Below are 20,567 nucleotides of genomic sequence, written 5' to 3'. Positions count from 1 at the left end.
AAATATGTTAGTAAATGTTTACAAATGATTTGAGAAGTCTAAATTGAACTTTATAAAAATAAAATTAAGTATAAAAAAGATATATTTGATATTTAAGTGACTTAGTGCCTAATGTGACATTCGTTCCTCGAGTTATCGATTTAACCCGAACAAGAGATGTTACAATTACTCTATCTTCATACTACTTTATAGTTTGTTACCCTGATTGTTAAGGATCTATTTTTTTACAACGTTTAGAAAAATTACTAGTGTTCAAAAAAATGTGGTTTGTGAAGTATAGTCTATTATAAAAATCGTAATTTAAGGTTAAAATATTATTTTTGGACATAATTATAGAAAATTAAAATTATTTAAGTTATATGATGTTTAAATAGTTTAATATAACAATACATAAAGTATAAAATTTATAAAATTGTCTATACATCAAATATTTTAAAAACTTAATTTTAATAAATAATATTTAAATAATTTAATATTATTATTCATAAAATTATTTTATTGACGCAATCAGATTGTGGGGTCGCGTTGCCTTCTTTGACTGAAGCCCTCGTTTGATATATAAATTAAACAAATAAAAAAACAGGCAAAGAGCGAAGAAAAAGTCAATTATTTGAGAGAGAGTCTCTATTTTTTTTTCATTTATTTATTTATTTTTCAAAATCTCCATTTGATCTCGCTAATTATGATACAATTCAAACACCGTCTTCCCATCCTCTTCTCTTCTCTGTCACCGCTTCTCTCACGGCGCCGCGCACGTTAGGCAATGGACCTAATGCATCATTCTTCTACTTTTCTGCTCCCTACGATTCCCCTACACCACCGCCCTTCTCTAACGTACGCCCTTGTTGTTCTTAACCAAACCCTCCCCAGATTCGCCCCTTTGCTTTGGAAACACGGTACTTATCCTGCGTCCTCTTCTCTCTTTTTTTTTTTTGTTTCTGTTTGACGATTTAATTTTTTCCTTTACTTTTTTGTTTAGTGCAGCTCAGCTTCGTCTCTGTGCTGATGGTGGCGCCAACCGTGTGTTCGATGAAATGCCTCTGTTGTTCCCTGAGGAAGATGCTTCCGATGTTCGACGCAGGTTTTTTTTTTTGTCTTTATTTACCGCTTCTGCGTTTGTCTTATAATGGCTCTGTTGAAATTGATTTACGTGCCTCTGTCGGCATCTTTTGATTTGAACTCTTATATAAGTTAAACGGTATGTTCTTTTTAGTTTCATCATGATTTGATCCAGGCAATGCTTAACAAAAGCTTGCGTTGAAATATTTATGCTGAAAAGATATGTGTTTGAAGAATTGAAATTGACGTGAAAAAGTACAAAATATTAAAAAATAATTAATAATAATAATAAAAGTTAAGAAAATGCTGACCTTAAAAGTTATGCCCACTGCAATGCTGAATGGGACCTTAAATTGATGTTAACTGATGCTAATGCTTTAGTTGTTATTTTAAAATGATTTATAAACATGGTGCTTTGTTTCATTGCAGATACAAACCGGATGTAATTAACGGTGATATGGATTCAATACGAAAGGAAGTACTTGATTTTTATAGGAGCCTTGTAAGTTTTCAAATTTCCTTTTGTAGAACCATTTAGCTCATCATGTTGATCTTGTTTTCCTTTAGGACTCTCTAGCTTGCTTTCACTTATTCTTCACCAATCTCATGTTTTAACTTGCGGTTAATGCATTACATCTCTCTAGTTTATATATTCCGACCACTCGACATTTTTCGCTTGCTTCTTTGGTGCAGGGAACGAAGATTATTGATAAATCCCATGATCAAGACACCACGGACCTACATAAATGTATAACATACATCTGGGACTTCGCTCCCGATGCGAATAAGTCTAGTGTATGTTAAACTTAATTGCTCTAGTATTTTTTCTTTTTTGAAGTGTCACTGTTTGTGAACCTTCATTTTACTTTCATTTTACCTTTATTATCATTAGTACCAAAATATTAGTTTTAGGAGCTGGTATTTGTTATAGTTAGGACATGATCTTACCATCTGCTATACATTTTTATCTATAGTCTATGTGCTTTGATTGATAGTTTATCTTTTATTTTTCTGGATTTAATGGCAGCTTTGCATTCTTGTTGCCGGAGCACTTGGTGGACGATATGACCACGAGATGGGAAACCTAAACGTTCTATATTGTTTCTCCTCCTTGCGGATAGTCCTTTTGTCGGATGATAGTCTCATCTATCTTCTTCCTAGGACTCATCATCACGAGATTCATATTCAAACATCTGTTGAGGGCCCACACTGTGGACTCATCCCAATCGGGGTGCCATCGAGGAGTAGTACAACAACTGGGCTCCAGTGGAATCTGAGTAAGTATATGAGTACTTTACTTTAGTGTTTGCTTTCCATTTACTAGGCTATTGAACTGAAGTGGACACAATTTCATGCTTTACTCATGTCATAAGTTTTACATGCCTTATTATGTCAATGTAGAGAAAGAAGCTAATTTTATGTTATGTGCTTTACAATGTATCCCTTACATTCACCAATAAACATTGGTAAATCTTTTACATGTTTAGAATCTGTTACCTTTTTGTGTCATTTCATTATGATCCAAAGGACCAAGGAGATATATATATTTGGAGATATTAAATGTCACTTAAAATAGCTTCTTTCCTACCACGCTACTCAGATAGAAATATTCGGAACTACTGAGCTAGCGTGACTAGTGACTCCTTTGAATTGCCTTTCTATTATAGTAAATGTAAACCTTAGTATGCTGTCTTAAGTCTATTTTGTGGTATTCACATCTAGATGATAGCATACCGGATTATTCCTTTCTACTTAGCTTGGCTGCAAAATTATGGTAACAATGATCTTCAATTGTACGCTGTTCTCATACTTCCATCAGGAGCCAGCTTTTTTGACATTACCGTTATGAGTTTATCTTATTTTTCTTGTTCCAGATAACACGGAGATGAGGTTTGGTGGTTTAATAAGCTCGTCGAATATAGTCGTAGGAGAGAAAGTCACAGTGCAATCAGATACTGATCTTCTTTGGACCATTTCCATTAAAAAGTTGTAGCCTGACTTTAGGTTTCTATGAGTTTCCCAGGTTGCAAATTTCTCTAATTTTTAACATATTTCACTTATGAAGATTTGTTACATCCAAGGTGTGGTAAAATCATTGTTTAATGCTTAAGCCCCTATATTAAGGAAATGTGCTTAGCATGGGTATGTTCAATTTTCTTATTTTCAAGTTTTTTTCTTTATATTTTGTTGTATGTCTGGAGGGTTCGAATATGAATGCCCACTATATAGTATAGCTAATCTGAATTGCAAATTATAGAAGTAAAGAGGATTTAGATAATGGGTGTTCGAAGGTTAATATAGTCACATTCCCTTGATATCGTTGTGTATGTAAATTTTAACTTCTCTTAACTCTCTATTCTTAGAATTCTAATCTTTATATAAATGGTTAAACAATGAAAAAACTGAAGTTGGATAATGGTCGATTTATAAAATACAACCAGAAAAAAAACTATCCTCTAAAGGGGCCAAATGTTAATTGTAGTAAATAGAAGGATAGAGTTGGTATCAACCTTCAACACCAACTCAATTCGTAAAATCACATATAAATTTTTAGAAATATGTAATATAACATATCTCAATTTTGATTTTTATGATAATAATAGTGTGCATGTACTATAAACTGTTTGGAAAATGTCAAAATTAATGCTAAATACAAAATAAAAAAAATCTAACCATATATTTTTAATTAATTTACAAAAAATTGTCTGAATCTAAAATATTGATTCTTTTTGGTGAAAAATAGTTAATCCAGATTTACAATTTCAAAAGTACCACTACCCTTATCATTATTAATGGCTTCAATGAAACTTTCAAAAGTAGTTGTCAACCCATTTACTCCCCACACATTAGCAGGAGTTATTTTGGCAATCTGATCGGCAACACAATTAACCTCTAGGGACATGTTATGCCACCTAATATTCTTTATTCTGTATCAGTTGCTGAACACGTCTAACCAGAGTTAAACTCGAATTTTCTAAATTTCCTCCCTTGGATTGCTTGGATTACCGCAGAATTATTAGTCTGAATCAAAATCTTGTCCACACCCCACTTTCGTAAAAGAGTCGGTCAATCTAAAATACATCATAACTCAACATCAAAGACAAGCATTCCTCCAAAAAATGATTGAAACCTGAAATCCAATCACCTATATGATACTGCACCACTCTCCCTGCAGACGTTAAACTTGTAGTCAAATTAACTGCAGCATCAGTATGCAGGTGAACCTAATTATCTAATAAAGGATACCTCTGAATGGAATAAAAACTTCAACAATCTCAATGGCATTTCTTGTAAATCCTTGAAAGACGAATAAATTTCTATTCTTCCAAATGCACCAAGCCAAATAAACTTACCCAACCAACCCCAAAATCCAAAATATTATTATGAATTTCGTTAAGAAGGCAACCATAGAGTTAATTAAGGGCAACCATGGAGTTAATTAAGGGAAATTATAGCGAATGAGTGGGACTTAACTGCTGCTTAGTTCTTGTATTTAAGCATGTTAGAAGCGAGAAGAATCTTATGGAGGAAATTATTGCGAGTAAACCTCTCATCCCCAAAACCCAACATCCTCATAATCTACCCACCAACACCCCTCGCTCTCAGTAACATCTTTTATCTACACCACCACCACAAAGTAAAAAAAAAAGAATCATTAAAGCCTTATTACAAGAGTAATATTATATTTTGTTTTTAAAAAAAAAATAAATTATTATTATTTAAATAAAAGTAAATTAATTTTTTATTAAAATTATCCATTAAAAATTAGCGAGATTAACTTAAAATGAATGAAATTTTTGACAAAAAAATAAGTATATAGATTGATTTACTTATTTTTTAATAGAATAAATAGAATGCAATACGACTCATAATACAAAAATTTCTATTGTACTTTTAATTTTAAAATTATATTTTGTTTAAATATATTATATTTAACTATATTTTCTATACCAGTAAATAGTGGTGAGTGTTCGATCGAATCAAGTAAAAAATTTTCGAGTTAATCGAGTTCACAAATCCTATTTTATTATTCTAACTTGATTTGAAATTTTTACGAATCTAAGTCGAATGAAATGAAATTGAGTAAAATTGAGTGAAATTATTCGAATTAAATTAAAAAACTAAACATGTCAAATTAAAATATTGTTACAGTATACCTAATTTCATGGTAGAGCACATAAATTTGAAACCAAATATGTTTAAAAACTTAGATACTTTAATATGATAAACTTGAATAATTAATTAACTTATTTAATTCTTCAAAATTATTATTTTAGAAAATTTTTAATATTTCAACTTCCTTTATATGTTTTTTTAGAATTTGTTAAAAATATATAAAATTTGAAATTTTTATAAATATTTTGAAAATTTTTAAAAACTTTTAATTATTTTGTAATTTTTGTTGGGAGAGAGACTAATTTGTTCATTTTCAAAGTTGAGAGAATCAAAATATTTACACCAATCTGTTATTTGAATTGTAAAATTTAACTCGACTCAAACTCGAATTGAGTTATTTAAGTTGACTCAAATAATTCGAATAATTTAATTTTATTAACTCTAAATTTATTTTTAAAATTTTTTTTAATATAATCAAAATTTATCCACTTTAGCTATTAATAAAAGTATAATTCACTCCCATATAAAAAATTAATATTTAATTAAGTAAAAATAATATTAAATAACACTTGAGAGAGAAATCGAATTCGGACAAAAATAAGAACAGAAAAAACCCGAAGTGAGATCCTGTTTCTTCTCTTGTTGGTATTTTCGATTTCTTTTTCATTTTTAATTTAGGGTTTTTAAGCCGATTGATTATCGCTCTCTCTCTTCCCTCATTTTTTGCTACCAACAAAAAGCTTATTTTTTTTTCTTTTATTTATTTATTTATAAAAACCCCGTTATATTATTCTCCGATCGTGCTAGGGTTTAGGCGTAAAGCGTAATTGCTGTACAGTTAATAAGATTTCAATTCCAAGGTTTTATAAATACTTTGTTTTTTTTTATCATACTCTCTTTGACATTGTTCTTGATTCCTTTGCCTGTTTTTCCTTTTTTTTTTGTCCTGCAGGTTTTTTTTGTTCTTCGCTAGGGTTATTCTTCATTCAAAGAGAAGGAATAAGATGGTATGTTAATCTCTTTTAACTTACCTTCTTTGTCTGTTTGGTTGCTTAGAAAACCCTGGAAAATTAGGCAATCGGAAAAAAAAATTAAACTTTTCATATGCTATCAAAGGGTTTTTCGGTTAATTTTGCTTTCTTAATGTGTTTTCATTCAAAGAGAAAGAAAAGGATACTAGGTTAGTCTTTTAAATTACCTTGTTTGTCTGTTTGGTTGCTTAGAAAGCCTGGGAAATTCTAAAAAACAACTTTCTTATGCATTCAAAGGGTTTTTGGTTTAACTTTGGTTTCGTAATGTTTTTATTCAAAGAAAAGGAAAAAGATAGTATATTAGTCTTTTGAATTACATTGGTTATCTGTTTGGTTGCTTATAAACACCAGGAAACTAGGGAAATCAAATTGAGACAAAAAAAGAAGAAGCAACTTTTGAGACGCTATCAGATGATTTTTGGGTTAATTTTGATTTCTTAAGGTGTTTTTGAATACTTTGTTGTCTTTGCTCGACTCACCTGTCTTATCTATTATGCAAATCTTTGGCAGCTTCCTCTTTCTCTACTAAAAACGGCACAGGGTCATCCTATGGTAAGAACATTTACATTTCCTCGTATGCCTCTACATATGGTACAAAAAGTTCTCTTCAGTAATTGATTTTTAAAACAATTGTGTGTTTTTGTGTCTGTGTTTCTTATTTCTATTTGCTAATAGTTGGTGGAACTGAAAAATGGGGAGACATATAATGGACATTTGGTCAATTGCGACACTTGGATGAACATCCATCTTCGTGAAGTTATCTGTACTTCAAAGGTGCAAAAATGAATTCATTCATTCTATGTTTCTTGTTTTATTTATTTCTTCTTATGATAAAAGTAGGGGTGTTGTTTTTTAAAACATTTTTTTATAAATTATGGTCAGGGTTTGATTGAGAAAATATAATGTAGGATGGAGACAGGTTTTGGAGAATGCCTGAATGCTATATCCGTGGAAATACAATTAAGTATCTTCGAGTTCCTGATGAGGTATCTTTTACTCCATGTATATGCTGTTGTTTTATTACTAACTTTGCATCATAGAGATTATTTATCATGTGTTTTTAGCTTCGTTTATGTTAGAATTTTGTAAATGCTTGATTTTTAGTTGCTTCCATGAAAGGATAGAGTGGAATTTTATCTATTTCATTGTTGAATAAGCTTTCTTTGTCTTCTGTGGTGTTAAAAGTAGTATTCATTTATCTGAAGCTAAGTCGGTAATTTGATTTACTATACAACAAGTTGATAAACTTGGATCTGTAAAATGCAAAATTTAGTTCTTGTTACTTGATCAGCTTTGGGTTTTAAAGGTTTCATGTAAATTGCTGCTTGTTTTTGTTATAGTTTTCTTGTGCTGTCCTCTAACCATTTTAGTATCCTTTAGCCATTCCATTAATATTAGTAACTTTCCCATTTGAATTTCAGGTAATTGATAAAGTTCAGGAAGAAACAAAGAGTCGTGCAGGTATGATTTATAATTCTCTTGCTAACTACTGGATGGGATGGATAATTATCTTGGTATTCAATTTTTTGGGGTACAGAGTATTTTGTGTGGCAACCGTATTATATACCTATGTTATTTGAACTCGTGTGACTGCTGGATATTGGTATGCGTCTGACATGGGTACTTTTTTAACCTGGCTTTTTTATTATTTTGCTTACCTTTTCAGATAGGAAGCCTCCTGGTGTAGGCCGTGGGAGAGGCAGGGGTCGAGAAGATGGTCCTGGTGGAAGGCAACCAAAAGGAGCTGGGCGTGGGCTAGATGATGGTGCTAGGACTACAAGTGGAGGCCGAGGGAGGGGTGGTTCAGGTGGAAAAAACACTGGAGGCAGAGGTAAACTTGCTGAAAGCCCCGAAACCTGGTTTTGTAGCTCTGCAGATGATTGAATAATCCATTATGACTGGCTTAACATTTGATAAATTAAGACTGATGGATTGATTGCTGTTTGTTTTCGTTTTGGCAGGTAGTGGCCGGGGTCGGGGTTGATGCAGCGCTCTACTTTGTTTTGAGGGGGTAACATGGGCTATTTTAAGAAGCAGGTTGCATCCAAATGACTGAAGTTGGAGGGTTAGTTCTATCAAAAAGTGTTTGCCTTTTAAGTGCCAAATGTTAGGTACATTGCATAAGTCATATAAGGATCCGTGTATTGTGGTTTTTTATCATTTAACTGTGTTTTTTAGTTATTGAGTTAATAGCTTGCAAAGACGAATTGTTGTTAAATTTATTGGTTCAAGTTAATGATGGTCTCTGTGCCTTTCTTCTGTTGTTTACCTGCTTGCTAATGGGATGAATTTATTGAATTTACCCGAAATAAGAAAAAAGAGCTCTACTTTGTAAAGGTATAGCAGAGTTTGGCCATGTATTTGTGTCATTATCGTGTTTCACATATTTGATATATCAATATATTGTGTTAGGTGTGTTTTTTTGACACATTTGAGTACTCATATGTTGGGTTTGCTTTTTTTTTTTTTATTCTTTTCGTGGTTTAGTTATTTGTCTGTCGCGTGAGGAACCAAATTGAACAGTTTGGTTTATTTAGTTCTCAAGTACACCCTATATATATATATTTATCAATTTCATATATATATCTGCAAGGGTGTCAGGCACTTTCATTGATCACTCATAATAAATCTACCATGTTAGTTGACAACCAAAATCCATTTTTTTTACTAAGGGAAATATCATACGATAGAAAAGTTCATGGGTTAACAAACTAGAATGTGAATAAGCACAAACAGAAAAAATCACTAGATCTAAGAAAATCAAAGTGTCGTTCTAGTAACTGCATTCGGTGGAGGCTGAAGTGGCAAAAAAGATGAATACAACAAGAATGGGGCTAAACTAGCACTACTAAAAAACTACTGGAGATGCATTATCGGTATCAATTGCTAATAATAGTGTAGTCTAGCTTATGATGCACAAAACTAGTCCTCAAATGGCCGAACCTTCCATGGAACAAGATTAAAAGAAACAATTAAAATATCACTAAAACCCTATAACTACTAATGTTGTTGCTGCTTTTTGAAAAAATAAAGTAGACAAAGTAATAGTAAAACCGACTTTATTTATGCACATGTTTTTGCTTGATAGCATTTAGCTTAACTCATTTGCTAAAAGACCAATTAAAAAATCAAGAAAAAGAGAAGAACCAGAAAGTGGAGAGGGAAAACCTACCTTTTATGGCAATACCTAAATCCATGGTTAAATGCTTTTGTTTACTAGAATTATAGTTTTAATCTGTTGGCTTTTTAGTGCTGATAAATTTGTTTTGATTCTTATTTGACAAGAGGTAAGAGAATGGTTACTCGAACTTGAACTTGAGATATGAAGTTACTTGAATTATTTATCATTGCATCATTTGTTAGTTGATTAATTATGATTTTATTGATAAATATATCATTTTATCGAGAAAAACTAATAAATAAATGGAAATAAGAGGACGATGAGCACAAAATTGTTCCAAATATATCAAAAATAAGGAAATGAAAATGGTGGATATTGAGTTTACTAAAAAGTAAGGTAATATATATCATATTAAAGCCATAAAGTCCATAGGAACAGAACACTTTGAACATATTAAAAACATAATTTGTTATATAAACAAAGTATTTCACATTTAAGCAAATTAGATTTTTTTTTCTTTAGGTTTCAAGAACAGGGATTTTTTTTTACTTCGATTGAGGGTTAATGAAAGTGAGTAAAAACCGAATAAAATTATGGTAATAATAAGTGGATAGGGATAACAATAAAGTGAGACAGACTAATGTTTTGCTCATCACTTGTTTGAACTCTATTTCATTAAAATTTGTTTTTTTTTGGGGTTAAGTTATAAGAGGAGAGCAAAGTCCTAATAGTAACACGATTAGCACAACTCAAACTCAAATCACGCCTAGAGCGATAAACACCTTGACCATCAAGACAAATTGATTATCGGAGACCCACAAAAAAAAAGCTTACACCTTTGATATAAAATAGACTTAAAATACGATTATGACACAACAAAATTCACAAACACGAAAGTCTGCTTAGGTTATAATCATCGTACTAAAATAATCCCAACACGAAGATGAAATCGAAAATCTCATTTCTAAATTGTAACCATAGAACCTTGAATTATGCCCTCAATCAGTTCATACAAACAGCACACTTTTGATAATTATAGGTTTTTACTAGAATTTGTTGTTATATCGGGCAGCTAACAATCACATCATGTGCTTGCATCGGTTTCCTTCTTTTCCATAGTCCCGGCACCTTGCTCCTCCGGCTTAGCATTTCCATCTGCCTTGTTCATGTCTTGCTCAGCTGGCTTCGTCACTTCTTGCTCTACAAACGATGGAATGTTTAGCCAACGTCAAAACCGATTCAATGGCAACATAATGCTAATGTCTTGCAGGGTTCTTACCTTCATCGTCACTGCTGTCCTCAAACTCATCCATGCCACCGCCATCCATGCCTCCCATATTGCCAAAGCTCTGCAAGACACGTTGATATTCGGTTAGAAAGGAAATACTTGTAAGTTATTATAAAATTTGAAAAATACAGATGAAGTATTAGATATATGCGTACCGAGAAGTCCATTCCTCCCAAGTCAATATCACCAGGACCTATTTAAAAGTATTAGCAATTAGTAAATGATCATATCCCCATACCGTATACGAATATGCATCAGACAGAAGTACTGAAAACGGGTATTTTCAGAAAAAAGAAGAAGAAAGAATCGGAGAAGCATCAATAATAAAAACACTAACCATTGTCTTCGTCTTCATCGACCCATTTGTCCCAATCCACTTTAATATAATGGGGGGCCTTTCCTTCGCTGCGCAATAGTTTTTTCCACCACACTTTCTCGGCTTTCTCCAACACACAAACTATGTTCCGGACTCCTATACTAATTTTGCTTTCCTTTTGTCCAAAAAGAGAACAATAGAAATACAATAAGAAAATTTTCGGAATGTACTTTGCTCAGAAATCAATATCACACTAACAACCGACAAATGTCCGGAGGGCAAAATGTTTATCATCAGACATGCATACATCAAGGGCATTCTGCAGTAGCAAACACCGTATGCAAACAGGATACACTATGAAGAGATCCAGGAAAAAGCTAGATTTAGACATGTTGTGTTCGTAAAATAAAAGTTATTGCTCGATCGTATAATCAAATAGCATTAGTATACTGATACACCTGAAACTCGAGTTTACAAAATCTAGCAGGCTTCAAAAAGAACCGACTTGCAAATGTTCAAAATTCATTTTAAAACAACAAATCAGCAGCATTATACTGCTGGTACCGTCCACCGATAATCATTCATATGTACCATACACTCATCATTATCATCATGATCATCATTTATAAACATCGAATCAGCAGGACAATACTAACAACACAATTCACTAATCATCATCATTGAAGACTCGAAAACCCTACAATACGAGACACGACGTTTCATCCGACGTTCAGAAATAACTAGATGTCGGAATCTTACCTCCACATTGACCTTATCATAAAGATCCAACTTCAATTCATAAAGGTTATTGTCAGCTCCGGCATTAGCCGAAAGAGTAAACACTCCCTCGGGTTCAAGATTGACCTTCGCATTCTTCGAATCCGGTAATAGCACCGTAATGTAAACCTTGTCAGCTCTTTCAGCCCACTTTACCTCTGGATGACGACTACAAAAAAAAAATCAAGTTTTAAACATGGTTAATAAAAGAACAATTAAAAGAAAAAGAGCAAATTGGCAATGTGAAAAAATCCCAGATAGGCAACCTAATCAAAACCCCATTACAGCCTTCATTTACCAATAATTAAATAACAGAACCAAATTAATGAAATAAAATCGACAATGTTCAAACATTCCATATATTTTCCCTATGAAAAGTAAAAGCAAAGAAAATAAAATCATTATTAGACAAAGATACTGAAAGAAGAGATTTAAGAACATGTTGAAACAGATAATAACAATGACAGAAACAATGTCAAAATCATAAAACCAAACGAAAACCAAACATCAAAACATGTAAAAAGAATTAAGATTATAAGGTTACCTCATGATTAGTGAGAAGAAGTATAGATTGAAAAACCCTAGAAACCAGCAAACCGGTAATAATGATGATAGTGTGTAAGAGAAACTGCAATGGAACAAGACAAGGTTTTGGCCCTTTGGTTTTTTCGCTTATATTTGTGAGTAAAGAAAGGTTCCTTCTTCTAGTACTTTCTTTTTCTTTTACGAAACTTTATTATTGAATAATTTTTAAAGAGAAAAAAAAAGGTTTTTTCATTGTATCGGTGTCGTTTGATCTTGTTACATCTGACGGTTCAAAATCGTTACCAGCATCATCTTCATCAACAAAAGGTGTCTGGTTTGCCCATTAGCCACTTTTGGTATAAATTTGAATTTTTATTTCAAGTTTTTGGGTAAATTCATTAGTAGTCACCCAGCTATTAAAGATTACAATGTGGTCACCTAATTATTAGTAAATTTTTTTTTGGTCACTTAATTATTCAATTTTATCTTTTTAGGTCACTAGTGGGCTAATGGTGGCGACTTTTAAAAATGACATAATAGCAACTTTAAACCTAGAGGTGTTCATGGGCCCAGTCGGGCCCATGAAAAAATTTCGGCCCGCATACTAGGCCCAGGCCCGGCCCAAAATATGGGCCTAGAATTTTGTCCAAGCCCGGCCCGGGAAAAAATTCTTAGGCCCGAGCCCGGCCCGACCCATTTTTTAAAAATAAACACCAATTTTTTTAAAAAATTTAAAAAAAGTATTTTAAAAATATTTTTAGAATATTTTAAAATTTAAAAAATATAAAAAAATATTTTTTATTATATATTCGGGCCGGGCCCGGTCCAAAAAAGTCGTGCCTGAGGCCCGGTCCATTTTTTAAACGGGCCTCATTTTTTTGCCCAAACCCATATTTCGAGCCTATATTTTTACCTGAACCCTCCCATATTTCGGGCGGGCCGTTGGGCCGGGCCGGGCCGCCCAGCCCATGAACACCTCTATTTAAGCCTTAACATTTATACATTATGTCAATTTAGTCTTTATTCTAAAAAATCCAACCATCAATATTTACACATTGTGTAATTTAGTTTTTTTCTTTTTGCAATTTTACTCTTCTTTGTGACCCTTTCACTTAAAAAACTAAAAAAAACAAATTGATCAACTAAATTTAATTTAAAATATACAAAAAAAATGGAAACACAAAAAAATCTAAGATAATAATTTTCATCTTTTCTCATTCTTTTAAAATTAACCCTAAATGTCAGAAAGAGAAACATAATTAAAAAAAAGAAAGAGATATCAAATTACACAATTTGTAAATGTTGAGAGTTAATTTTTTTAGAATTAAGACTAAATTGACATAATTTATAAATGTAGAGGGCTAAAGTTGCTATTATGCCAATTTTAAAAACCGTCACCATTAGTCAGCTAGTGACCAAACAAGACAAAATTGAATAGTTGAGTAATCATTTTGGAACTTTTCATAATGGGGTGACCAAAACAAAAATATACTAATAATTGAGTAACTATTTTATAATTTTTTTAATTAACAAAAATTTATATACTAATAATTGAGTGATTACTAGCACAATTTCTCCTAAATTATTTTAAAGAATCTTATGAGCCCAAATTATTAGGCTTTGTTTGGTTGGTTGTAATGGCTAATCCATTACACCCCGAATCGGTGGCCCCACTGAATACAGCGTTTGGTTCGCTGTTTTCTCTAATACTGTTCTAATCCGTTGCGGACGGATTCCACATTTTGGCTGCTTCACCACCGATTTGTAATCCCTTGCAACAGCAAAGATTAGCTAATCGGTGTCTTATTTACCCTTCCCTTGCTGAAATTGCCTCCAGCCGACCCTCTCCCTCCCAACATAAACAGAACGTGCCAGCGAACCAAACCTCTACCCGCTCCTGATTTCAGCTTTGCATCCTTCTCCGACTCGACGGCGTCAGATCTCCGGACGGCTTGAATCAGTAATCCAATACATCTCTAATCCAATACACCTCTAATCCAATACAACGAACCAAACGCACCCTTAGTGTTGTGTGTACAAGCCCAATAATGCCCGGGCCCAAGAAAATAAATAGGCCCAAATGCTAGACCCAACCTACTAAAGCCAGCCCATATACAAATAAAAAAACAAATGTAAACTAAAACCCAATAATTGAAACCCAATGGCCCAAGTTACTAAACCAAGCTTGCGAGCCCAAAACACTAGCAGGAACCCTAGGCGCAGCAGCTCCCACACGCACGCCGCAACAACGCCCACACGCCGCGCTTGTCGCTCCGCGCTCGTCGCGCGCACTTTACGGTCACCAAACCTGCGAAAAAGAGGGACACAAGCGCAACAAATAAGAAAAGAAGAAGGGAAGCTTACCCCTCTCTGGCCGAAAGCGTCGATCGACACCACCTCCGTAGCGATCGGAGCTGTGGCGCACGGTGGAACGGCGGCGCGGCTGCTTGGGTGTAAAACCCTAGCAGAGAACAAAAAAGGAGGAGGGGTGCAGCATTCTTTTTGTTTTAAAATGGGTTATGAAATTTTTAAAAGGAAAAGTTGGGTTTTATTGAAACCTCAAAACGGCGCCATTTTATCCAAGCCTTGACCCGCGTGGTGACCCGACCCAAAGGGGAGGATCTGCGCGTTTGGCTTTAAAGGGTAAATTGCGCATTGAGTCCCTCCTATTCGTGGCGCGTTGCAATTAAACATGCTTTGTTTCTTTTTAAATTGAGCCACAATTTTTATTTGTTTTTCAATTTAGCCCACTGCTGTGCAGAGTTTTTGGAGGGAGGGAATAATTTCCCTTTTGGTCCTCCACTCTTGCGCACGCATTCAATGTGGTCCTATTTTCAGATTTACTTCGAATTTAGTTTTTTTCCCTTTTTAGCTCAATTTAACCTTTTATTATTATTATTATTATTATTATACATATACACGCATGTTTTAGATAATACACATACATATATTTTTAAAAGATTTTAAATATATATTTTTGTACATACAAACGTTCTTTATATATACATACTTTTGTTTTCAAATTATTTTTTTCTGTAAATACGTATATATTCGTATATTTCTATTTTATATGTACATATGCATATCTTTTATCCATACGTTTTTTATATTTTTTTAAATTTTATATACTTTATATTTTATATATATACTTATACATTTTTTTTGTAAATATATATACATATACATATATTTTTTAAAAATCTTATTTTCATAATTTTCATGTACATAAGTACATAATTTTTTTATAAATTATTACAAGGTTTTTGTTTATATATTTCATTCCTTTTCTCTCACATGTATACTTATATGTTTTTTTTGAAAAAATACATGCACACATGTTTGCAAATTTATTTGTATATTTTACTCATGTGTATATTTTGTAAATGTATATTCATATGTGCTTTAAATTTAGGTTTTTGTTTCATATTATACATTAACTTTTAACTTACCTTTTGGGAAATATATTTTGGTTTCATTAAAGTATTAAAATCATGATATTTCATAAATTTTCGAGATATTTGGCATTCATGATTCTTGAGAAAGATCGTGTCCTAACTTACTGGATTGCGGTTATTTTTCGATGAATTTAGAAAGCCAAGTATTTGTTTTGCAATAAATTCGCAAATTTTAAATAAAAGCTTATTCTCGGGAATTCAAAAATGTTGGGTCCTAACTTACTGGTCATGACATTTTCTTCTCGAAATAAGAATTTTCAAAAGCAAAAGGCAATATTCGGGTATTTTGAGGATTTAAAAACATTGTGCCCTAACTCACTGGGTGTGGTGTTTTATTTATTTGAAATAAGAATGTCTTATCATTTTAACTCATTCATGAAATAAAAAAAAAGTTTCCTTTTAAAATCTTTTCAAGTTTTCGACACCAAGGCATAAATAAAATCAATTTGGTATCAATTTTGGGCGTTACGAGGGTGCTAATCCTTCCTCGTGCGTAACTGACTCCCGAACTTGTTTTCTCAAATTTCGCAGACCAAAATTATTTTTAAGGTGCGCCGATCACACCTTAATAAATGATTGGTGACGACTCCAATTTTTGTTTTTTAAGTCGACAACAAAATTTTTTGTTTTCAAAAAATGGTTTCGACATTGTGAAAAGAAAAAGAAATTGATTCCACTCGTATAAGTGGTTAGGCTGATCGATTTTTGATTCATAAGTTAACAATTATTTTAATTAAACTAATTTTTATTTATTATATACTATGAAAATCAAATTTTATTTCTTTTTAATTAAACTATCCATATCTCTTTCCAACTCTACCCTTTAATGGAAGAATAAATGTATTTCAGCAACTCCTCCTACAGAGATAATAATATTAATACCAATCGAATCAGAATTCAATCTGCAACCAAATTTAGATTTATTTCTAAATTGGAGAAAACATTTTTTAAGCGTATTTTTATTTTTTATACAAAACACAAAAACATAAAAGAAATTAAATCAGTTTGGTAATTGCAAGTGACGTGCTTTACTAACATTTAGTATAATTACGAGAAAAAAAGAACTAAAACATTATAAGGAGTATAAATATGTTGAAGTTTTTATAGAGCAAAGTCAAGTCAATTTCAAAGGTTGAGAGATTGGAAGACGTCACAAGACAAGTTTGGTTTGGCATCATTAAATCTTGTCCTTGCATGTATGTTTGTATTCTTCATGTTCCTTACACAACTTCCATTGCTTTTTAATGATTATCCCCTTAAGAAAAGCATATTGTGTTGATCGTAATTTTCTTTTAACATCCAAAACATCTGCAATATTATAAGAGAGTTCAATGGACACAACAAATTCCCAAATCATTGATGCTAGCAAAGATTAATTAATGCCTCTTGGCATAGGCTCAAAACAACAAGATTTCATTTCAAGGAAAGAGAAACCCAAAGTAAGAAGGAAAAAAGTTTGGAAGATCAATCCCAATAAAAGATGAAACAACTTCCATGCCATTCTATTATTCTTGGGAATTTAGAAGGATCAACAAATTCTCACTATCCATGATGGTGAACACCAGCTTCGCCTTCCTTGTCCTTTCGTGCTGCAGCTCTTAGTTTACGTTGCTCCTCCTTATAAATTCGGTTTCTTCGTTGAAACTGCAATAGTTTCAAGATTGATCACAAATTGATTTCGATGCACCAAAGATTGTGGAACGAAAAACAAAATTGATCTAAATCCAATATACGATGTGCCATGTAACTGAAGCTCGCATCTAACAAAGTTTTCGGAGAAGAGAATGATAGAAGGCAACATGATTGTCTATGCAAACTGGCTGCCACTACAAAACTACTAAAACATCACAAATTCCAGACCGCTGCCTCAAAGTCAGCCATATTGATTGAGATATCAGGTTTGTAGCTCTAATGCCTTTTGAACTACATACTAAGTTAGCAGGATACTAATAGCAACATGGGCAGAAAAGCATGTATTGTTCCAATTCTTCTTTTTTCCTCGAAGTACCCATACTTGATTTGTATCCAGACATGAGGACCAAGATATCAAACGTCAATACAAGGAAGAACTTAGAAAAAATTAAGCATACCCATGTTTAACACATACACCTATATCTGACACTAACATATGAGTCCAAGAAACATTGTTTATCAATTTGCAACAACATAAATGTAGTAGCAACTCAAGAAAGGAACGTAAAGATGGTATTCAAGAATCCTTCTTGAAGGCCCCTAAAGATACCGTGGCATGGATATCTTATGAGTTTATACGAGTTGAATTACAAGTAAAGCATATTATTGATACGTGATGTGTGGTGACCTAACAACTTCATGTTAACAATGAAGACCAGGTCATCTGTTGTCCAGTTGGTAGTCTTCTAAGGAGGATGATTTCACAAGGTGACCTACCGGCTTGTTGGTGGCAGGTTTATTATTCAGGTGTCCTCTAAACTTGCCACGTGTCCTAACACAGGTGGGGGTATAACACATCTATACATAAGCAAAACCCGAGATATAACATCATATCTTCCCTTTTTTCCCTCGCTTTTAAGTTGACGCTACACTTTCTCTTCTTGAAAACTGAATTACATTGAAACAAATATGGCATATTGCCCTTTTATAATGAATAAGGTAAAAAAAGGAAGGGAATTGTGAAAAAAAAAAAACCACATTATCCAACCTTGATTGCAAAAACTAATCTACGAATCTGATGAACTCAGAAACGAAAAGCGTGCCAGTGTAGAGATGTCTTGAAACTAGCCTCATACATCTACACTACATTGGAAGAGGAAAAATGAGTCGGTATACCCAATACCATGGAAAGTTTAAAGTAACTCACTAAGGGTAAATGATCTCCCAAACTATTCAAAGCTTGCTCCAACTCCTTCACTTTTCTTGAAGTGCTTATGTTTGATACTTGTGTCCAAAATGTATCATGAAACGTATCTGGACACGAATATGGGGATATGACCCTCCAAATTTTAGAAAATTGAACATATTTCTCTAGGACAGATACCTGTATCTGGCACTCGCACCTATAGAAGTTATCTATAACTGGATCATAAATCAGTATGAACTGAAGAACTAAGACATTAACAAGGCCGGCGCTCAAACTATTAATGATTCATAATTAACACTAGGCTCATCTACATTGATCCAACTCACCCTTTTCTGAAATAAGGGAATGCCAGAATCTAAACACGCTACAACCAGCAGTATCTTGGATTCAGAATTATGATTGAAACAAAACAATATAACATTATTCAATTGCAAATGATTCTCAAATAAACTAATTGAGGCCGATCCCAGCCCACTTTGAAGCCTTAAGGATGATTGGCAATAATTAACAAAGCATCAAATTCAAGGAAATTTTCTCATAAATTACAGTTGAAATATGGTTAAGAAAACTAATTGGACAAAAAGAATTAGGATATTGGGGGGGGATTTGAAATGCAGAAATCTTACCTCCTTGGAATGGTGGAGACACTCGAGATAGTCTTCACGGAGGAGAGCACAGTCCTTGGGCTCTCTGCAACGGGACATACACTCGCTGAAGTCGACCCAGAAATCGTAGCACCTGCCCTTGGTGCCGTTGATTCCCCAACCAGATGCCATCTCTGTCACCCTCTTTCACTTGATTAGAGCAGATGGAATGTGAATTTGAAGCAAAATTTCCAACTTCAATGTGATTTTGCCGAGCGAGAAAACTCGATGGTTTCAGGTGGGTTTACTAAATGACCAAATGGCAAGACGGACGGGTTTACGGGCTACCCATGGATTACGTGTGGGTCCCAATTCCATTTTTTTCTTTTTGTTTATGAAAGCTAGGTCAAATTCTGAAGAAGATCCCTGTTCTATGCCTTTTTTGGGATTTAGTCCTTCTATTATAATTTTTTATATAGTATTTTAAATTTATTTTCACTATTTTAAATATAATATAATTAATTTTATATCATGAAAAGTCAAAAATAATTTTAAATAAATTAAAAAATAGAAATCAACTTGGTTGAGTTAATCACGATCTTTTAATTTGTAAATAGAAAATCATTAAAACATCATGGTTCAGATCATTTTTCAATTTTTTTCTCAACCCTACTATTAATCTATTTAAACCTTACCAAAAAATGAAAAATATAACCATATTAGAGTAGACTTATTCATGAGTCGAGCCTTGAATGTTTAGGGCTCGAGCCTGGCCCAACTCATTTTTTAAGTTTGTAATGTTTTATATTATGTTATTTTTAAATATTATATAATTTATAACACATAAAAATTAAATCTTTAGTATTTTATAATAGTATTTTAATGTAAACATTAAAAAATTAAGATGACTATATATAAAAATAATTAAAATTTATATAAAATTATTAAATATTAAATCAGATTAAATATATATATATTAAAAGTTTAAAAAAATCATATGGTCGGGCTTAAAATGAGCTTGGGTTAACCATTTACAAATATGGACAGACTTGAGGAAAATTTTAAGCTATATTTCGAGTCGAACTAGGTTGAGGCAAGCATGAAGTATGTTATTATCATACCTAGACCCAGCTTGACCCGAGCTAGAAACATCTCTATACTAGAGGTAGTGACATAACCAACATTTTAATTTAGGGGCTAAAATTGATTTATAAATTTTTAAAAGATTAAAGTACAATTTATCATTATATTTACTTATTATTTTAAAATTTTTAAAGAGATTAAACTCAAAATTTATCATTTGGTGACCAAAATATAATTTTATTATTGCATTAAAAATAATTAAATGAAATTTTACCATTTTGAGGGATAGAGCCCCTGACTACATAATGTTGTATTTCTATTGTTGTTTTAAGGGTGTGTTTGTTTAACAGAAAATAATTTATAAATGTTTTTT

The 20,567-nt window shown here is 32.6% G+C and overlaps 4 protein-coding genes across 9 annotated transcripts; 2 read left to right on the top strand and 2 right to left on the bottom strand.

Moving 5' to 3' along the window:
- The first annotated feature begins 585 nt into the window (after positions 1–585).
- Positions 586–3,337, top strand: LOC107917361 (thiamine pyrophosphokinase 1). 3 transcript variants are annotated; one of them, XM_016846722.2, is made up of 6 exons: positions 586–896; positions 985–1,081; positions 1,489–1,561; positions 1,753–1,854; positions 2,087–2,336; positions 2,934–3,337. In XM_016846722.2, the coding sequence occupies exons 1-6, from the start codon at positions 764–766 to the stop codon at positions 3,050–3,052; spliced, it is 774 nt and encodes a 257-aa protein (XP_016702211.1). In that variant the 5' UTR covers positions 586–763; the 3' UTR covers positions 3,053–3,337. The 3 variants fall into 3 exon arrangements, with proteins under 3 accessions (XP_016702211.1, XP_016702218.1, XP_016702224.1); XM_016846735.2 differs by having other exon boundaries at positions 878–896; positions 980–1,081; XM_016846729.2 differs by lacking the exon at positions 1,753–1,854 and having other exon boundaries at positions 594–896.
- A 2,337-nt stretch (positions 3,338–5,674) lies between these two features.
- On the top strand, positions 5,675–8,474 carry LOC107917334 (sm-like protein LSM4). 4 transcript variants are annotated; one of them, XM_016846699.2, is made up of 8 exons: positions 5,675–5,794; positions 6,128–6,182; positions 6,717–6,758; positions 6,882–6,980; positions 7,115–7,192; positions 7,628–7,667; positions 7,873–8,037; positions 8,168–8,474. In XM_016846699.2, the coding sequence occupies exons 2-8, from the start codon at positions 6,180–6,182 to the stop codon at positions 8,188–8,190; spliced, it is 450 nt and encodes a 149-aa protein (XP_016702188.1). In that variant the 5' UTR covers positions 5,675–5,794; positions 6,128–6,179; the 3' UTR covers positions 8,191–8,474. The 4 variants fall into 4 exon arrangements, with proteins under 4 accessions (XP_016702188.1, XP_016702182.1, XP_016702199.1 ...); XM_016846693.2 differs by having other exon boundaries at positions 5,728–5,820; XM_016846710.2 differs by having other exon boundaries at positions 5,765–6,012.
- Positions 8,475–10,171: 1,697 nt separating this feature from the next.
- Positions 10,172–12,566, bottom strand: LOC107917325 (uncharacterized protein OsI_027940). The gene is made up of 6 exons (XM_016846687.2): positions 12,253–12,566; positions 11,691–11,877; positions 10,953–11,106; positions 10,771–10,808; positions 10,607–10,676; positions 10,172–10,527 (listed from the first exon to the last, which is right to left on the bottom strand). Exons 1-6 carry the CDS (start codon positions 12,255–12,257, stop codon positions 10,412–10,414), a joined length of 570 nt encoding a protein of 189 aa, XP_016702176.1. The 5' UTR covers positions 12,258–12,566; the 3' UTR covers positions 10,172–10,411.
- Positions 12,567–17,033: 4,467 nt separating this feature from the next.
- On the bottom strand, positions 17,034–19,456 carry LOC107917317 (NADH dehydrogenase [ubiquinone] iron-sulfur protein 5-B). The gene is made up of 2 exons (XM_016846682.2): positions 19,154–19,456; positions 17,034–17,332 (listed from the first exon to the last, which is right to left on the bottom strand). The coding sequence occupies exons 1-2, from the start codon at positions 19,301–19,303 to the stop codon at positions 17,231–17,233; spliced, it is 252 nt and encodes an 83-aa protein (XP_016702171.1). The 5' UTR covers positions 19,304–19,456; the 3' UTR covers positions 17,034–17,230.
- Between the last annotated feature and the right edge of the window lie 1,111 nt (positions 19,457–20,567).

This window comes from Gossypium hirsutum, chromosome D08, assembly GCF_007990345.1.
Source record: "Gossypium hirsutum isolate 1008001.06 chromosome D08, Gossypium_hirsutum_v2.1, whole genome shotgun sequence".
Classification (NCBI taxonomy): domain Eukaryota; kingdom Viridiplantae; phylum Streptophyta; class Magnoliopsida; order Malvales; family Malvaceae; genus Gossypium; species Gossypium hirsutum.
This window is presented reverse-complemented; position numbering and strand designations above follow the sequence as displayed.

What these genes read in the sequence shown, in the direction of transcription:
- LOC107917361 (XM_016846722.2), top strand. Translation starts at nt 764, where the DNA reads ATGGACCTAATGCATCATTCTTCTACTTTTCTGCTCCCTACGATTCCC. An exon ending in CCCTTTGCTTTGGAAACACG is followed by an intron (nt 897 to 984) that starts GTACTTATCCTG and finishes TGTTTAGTGCAG; the next exon opens with CTCAGCTTCGTCTCTGTGCT. An exon ending in TTGATTTTTATAGGAGCCTT is followed by an intron (nt 1,562 to 1,752) that starts GTAAGTTTTCAA and finishes TCTTTGGTGCAG; the next exon opens with GGAACGAAGATTATTGATAA.
- LOC107917334 (XM_016846699.2), top strand. An exon ending in AAGTTATCTGTACTTCAAAG is followed by an intron (nt 6,981 to 7,114) that starts GTGCAAAAATGA and finishes AATATAATGTAG; the next exon opens with GATGGAGACAGGTTTTGGAG. An exon ending in AGAAACAAAGAGTCGTGCAG is followed by an intron (nt 7,668 to 7,872) that starts GTATGATTTATA and finishes TTACCTTTTCAG; the next exon opens with ATAGGAAGCCTCCTGGTGTA.
- LOC107917325 (XM_016846687.2), bottom strand. An exon ending in CGATGAAGACGAAGACAATG is followed by an intron (nt 10,809 to 10,952) that starts GTTAGTGTTTTT and finishes ACTTTTAAATAG; the next exon opens with GTCCTGGTGATATTGACTTG. An exon ending in TGGGAGGAATGGACTTCTCG is followed by an intron (nt 10,677 to 10,770) that starts GTACGCATATAT and finishes CGTGTCTTGCAG; the next exon opens with AGCTTTGGCAATATGGGAGG.
- LOC107917317 (XM_016846682.2), bottom strand. Translation starts at nt 19,303, where the DNA reads ATGGCATCTGGTTGGGGAATCAACGGCACCAAGGGCAGGTGCTACGAT. An exon ending in GTCTCCACCATTCCAAGGAG is followed by an intron (nt 17,333 to 19,153) that starts GTAAGATTTCTG and finishes AAACTATTGCAG; the next exon opens with TTTCAACGAAGAAACCGAAT.